At 47.3% G+C, this 3,435-nt stretch overlaps 1 gene segment (V, D, J or C); it reads right to left on the bottom strand.

Annotated features, from left to right (window-relative positions):
- Positions 1 to 477: 477 nt before the first annotated feature.
- Positions 478 to 1,044, bottom strand: LOC134405947 (immunoglobulin heavy variable 3-21-like). The segment is given in 2 exon segments: positions 478 to 869; positions 957 to 1,044. Coding segments are annotated over 2 exon segments (447 nt in total).
- Positions 1,045 to 3,435: the final 2,391 nt, after the last annotated feature.

Genomic DNA, 3,435 nt, shown 5'->3' with positions numbered 1-3,435 from the left:
AAAGGTCCTCTTAACGCAAGCATTAAGAGGCCCTTGCTTCCCCAATGGGCAAGGGCATAGGAAGGTGCACTTTCCAGTCCTCCAGAAAGTACACAGATTCCCCCAGCCAAACGGAGGCCCAAAAGTGCACTTTCTCACACCTCTCCCTCCTCCCTCGCCCTTTCAGGCCACAATGGGTGTGGGAGGGGGAAGGAAACTAGGGCCTAAGAACTTCATCGGCAGGGTTGGGAAGACTAGCACAATTCCACTCATCCATCCCATGCTTGATTGGAGAAGCGGCCCTAGATTTTCACCATGGGGCAGAAATATGCCGGGCGTGCTTGCCATAGCTCAAGGAGACTAAGCCCTGGGAATCTGTTGAGCTCATAGGCCCCAGTGGATTTTCAACCCACCTATAGATTTAGGGTTCCCCCCCCCAAATTCATAGCTGTAAAATTATTCTAATTGCACGTTGTGATCTCTGCTGATGTACCCAGTTCAGTAAGCCACCACAGGTACCACATTCCAAAAGGCTGCAGCAGGAGGTTTTTGCTTAACCTCCGAATCGCTTCCCTTCACTGTGCGCCTCGCACAGTAATAGAGAGCCGTATCCTCCTGTTTCAAGCTGTTCATTTGTAAATGCATCAGGCTGCGTGAATCATCTCTGGAGATTGTGAAGCGCCCTTTCACCGAATCCGAATAGTAAATGGGAGTTGAAGCTGTACTTATATAGGCCACCCATTCTAAACCCTTTCCAGGAGCCTGTCGAATCCAGCTCATTGGATACCTGCTGAAGGAAAACCCGAAGGTATGGCAGGAGAGGCGGAGGGACTGTCCAGGCCTTTCAACATCCCCTCCAGACTCCACCAGCTGGATCTCAGATTGTACACCTGGGAAAAAAAAAAGAGATCTTAACGAGACCTGCATATTAATCCCTAGAATGTAACATCCTTCCTGATGTGAAAGGAGAAGATTACCTCTGAAGACTGCTAACAATAAAACAGGTTGAATCCAAAGTATCATGTTTCCCATTGATGCTTTGAGAGGGCTTGACTGGACACAAGTCACACAAGAGACTGTGTTGAAGGGAACAGCTGGGTCAGGCAGGATGTAGGACTGATTTAAACAGGAAGCTTCCCCTGAATTTACATACAGCTAAGGATAAAAGAGCAGCACGGGTCCTTTTGCAACCTAAATATCTTTTTGCCCATGTAAGTAAACATGGTTTGGAAGATGTTGGCCAATGGCTCACCACATCTATTGTGAGGAATAGCCTAGGAATTACAGCTTCAAAGTATTTGCCAGGAAGGCGTATTTACACTACAATACCGTGTATCTTACTCCCATGCTGCTTACTCTCCGAGGTATGTAGGCATACAAAGGATTGCAGCTTTAGGATGAAAAGGAAAAATAAAACATAGCATAGAGAAGGCTGTTTACCATAATGTAGGGAACATACAGACATCTTGTTTGCATGTACCAAGAGCTTGATTACTATGACTATACTAAGAAACAATATGTTCTAGTGTTATTAATATATCTTTCCCAATTGAACCAGGGGGAAATATATGAAGTGGGTCCCCCTCCCCTCATCCCACACTTAATGTTATCTGAAGATGACCTATAAACATGTACCTGCCCTAAGCTAGGGTGACCATATGAAAAGGAGGACAGGGCTCCTGTATCTTTAACAGTTGCATAGAAAAGGGAATTTCAGCAGGTGTCATTTGTATGCATATCGCACCTGGTGAAATTCCCTCTTCATCACAACATTTAAAGCTGCAGGAGCCCTGTCCTCTTTTAAATCTGGTCAATCTAGTATAGCTCCTGCAAAGGGGCGATCCCGGGTATCAGCCCAGGATAACCTCTCATCTAGCTAAGGCCACAGACAGAGTGGGTAATGAACCAAAGAAGTTGAACAAAACAAATTCATTTGCCTTCTGTTCACTTTAAACCCTGGCTAGTCTGATAAAATTGTTTTGGTTTTTAAAAGCTACCCTGGGGATTCAGAATCTTGAAGGAAAGATGCAGTACATCTGTTTCATGCCAATAGCTGAGGAAGTGCTTGGTGTTACTTTTAAAACCATAAAATTGCACATTTTTGAAAGCTTATTTTGTTCCCTTTGGGCCAACTGCATGTTTTGTCTTTTTTTAATGTACATTGCTACTGCCCCCTTGTGAGGAGAAGTAAGAGGAAGGATTGATTTGAAGCCCACTTCCATGAAGAGTTGCTTCTGCTAGAACAAGTGAGGTTCTAGGGATATTCATGAGCTTCAGATGATTTCACTGAGGGTGCAATCCAGAAGTTCCATACCAAATGTTACTGTATATGAGAAATAGGGTAGCTTGGAAAAAAAGGAGACTAAGGGCCTTGCTAGACCTAACTGCAAATCCGTGCAGGAGGAGGAACCAGCCTGCAGTAGAAGTAGCGCGGGCTGTCGCTCCTTTCCACATGTCAGACGCAATGGGCTGCATGGATGCCCTGTCATGTCCGCCATTTTAGTGTAGTTTTTAAAGGGGATGGATGCACAGGAGTGCACCAGCGATTAAGATACGGTGTTAAAAAAAAAAAGGGTTCCCCACTCCCCCCTGGCTCCGATTCCCCCCCTTGCTCCGATTTACATCCCCCTGGCTCCGATCTTTCCCCCCCACCTCCCCCCGGCTCCGATCTCCCCCCTGGCTCTAATGGGCCCAGCAGTGCTGTGCCCTTTGCGTGGCTTTTCCTGGCTATGCGTGAGTAAGCCGCATAGCCGGGAAAAGCCATGGAATGGGCTAGACCTTCCATGGTCCCGGCCTCAGCCCGGGACTGCAGAAATACTGGGCTACAAGTGGAGCCTGTTACCCCAGGGCAAGGGAGGGTTGACCCATGCCTGACCCTGGGATCTCCTGGACACACAGGAGTGAGCCCCGCTGTCAGCCCGGGCTAACCCATAGTCTAGCAACAGCCTAAGGGGAGACATGATAGAGGTGTACAAAATTATGCATGTTATGGAGAATGTGGACAGGGAGACATTTTTCTCCCTCTCTCAAAATACTAGAACCCAGGGTCATCCCATCAAACTAATTGGTGGGAGATCCAGGTCAAATAAAAGGAAGTTCACAGCACCTAGTTAAATTATGGAACTCACTACCACAAGATGTAGTGATGGCCACCAATCTGGATGGCTTCAAAAGGGGGTTGGATAAATTCCTGGAGGCAAAGGCTATTAATAGCTACTAGCCCTGACGGTTGTGTGCTATCTCCAGTATTCGAGGCAGTAAGCCTGTGTGCACCAGTTGCTGGGGAACATGGGTGGGAGGGTGCTGTTGCATCATGCCCTGCTTGTTCATCCCTGGCTGATGGCTGGTTGGCCACTGTGTGAACAGAGTGCTGGACTAGATGGACCCTTGGCCTGATCCAGCAGGGCACTTCTGATGTTCTTATGTTCTTATATTTAGTCACACAACCTCTGTGGG

Source organism: Elgaria multicarinata, chromosome 11 (genome assembly GCF_023053635.1).
Source record: "Elgaria multicarinata webbii isolate HBS135686 ecotype San Diego chromosome 11, rElgMul1.1.pri, whole genome shotgun sequence".
Taxonomy (NCBI): domain Eukaryota; kingdom Metazoa; phylum Chordata; class Lepidosauria; order Squamata; family Anguidae; genus Elgaria; species Elgaria multicarinata.
The sequence above is the reverse complement of the archived record's forward strand: the minus strand, read 5'-3'. Positions and strand labels throughout refer to the sequence as shown.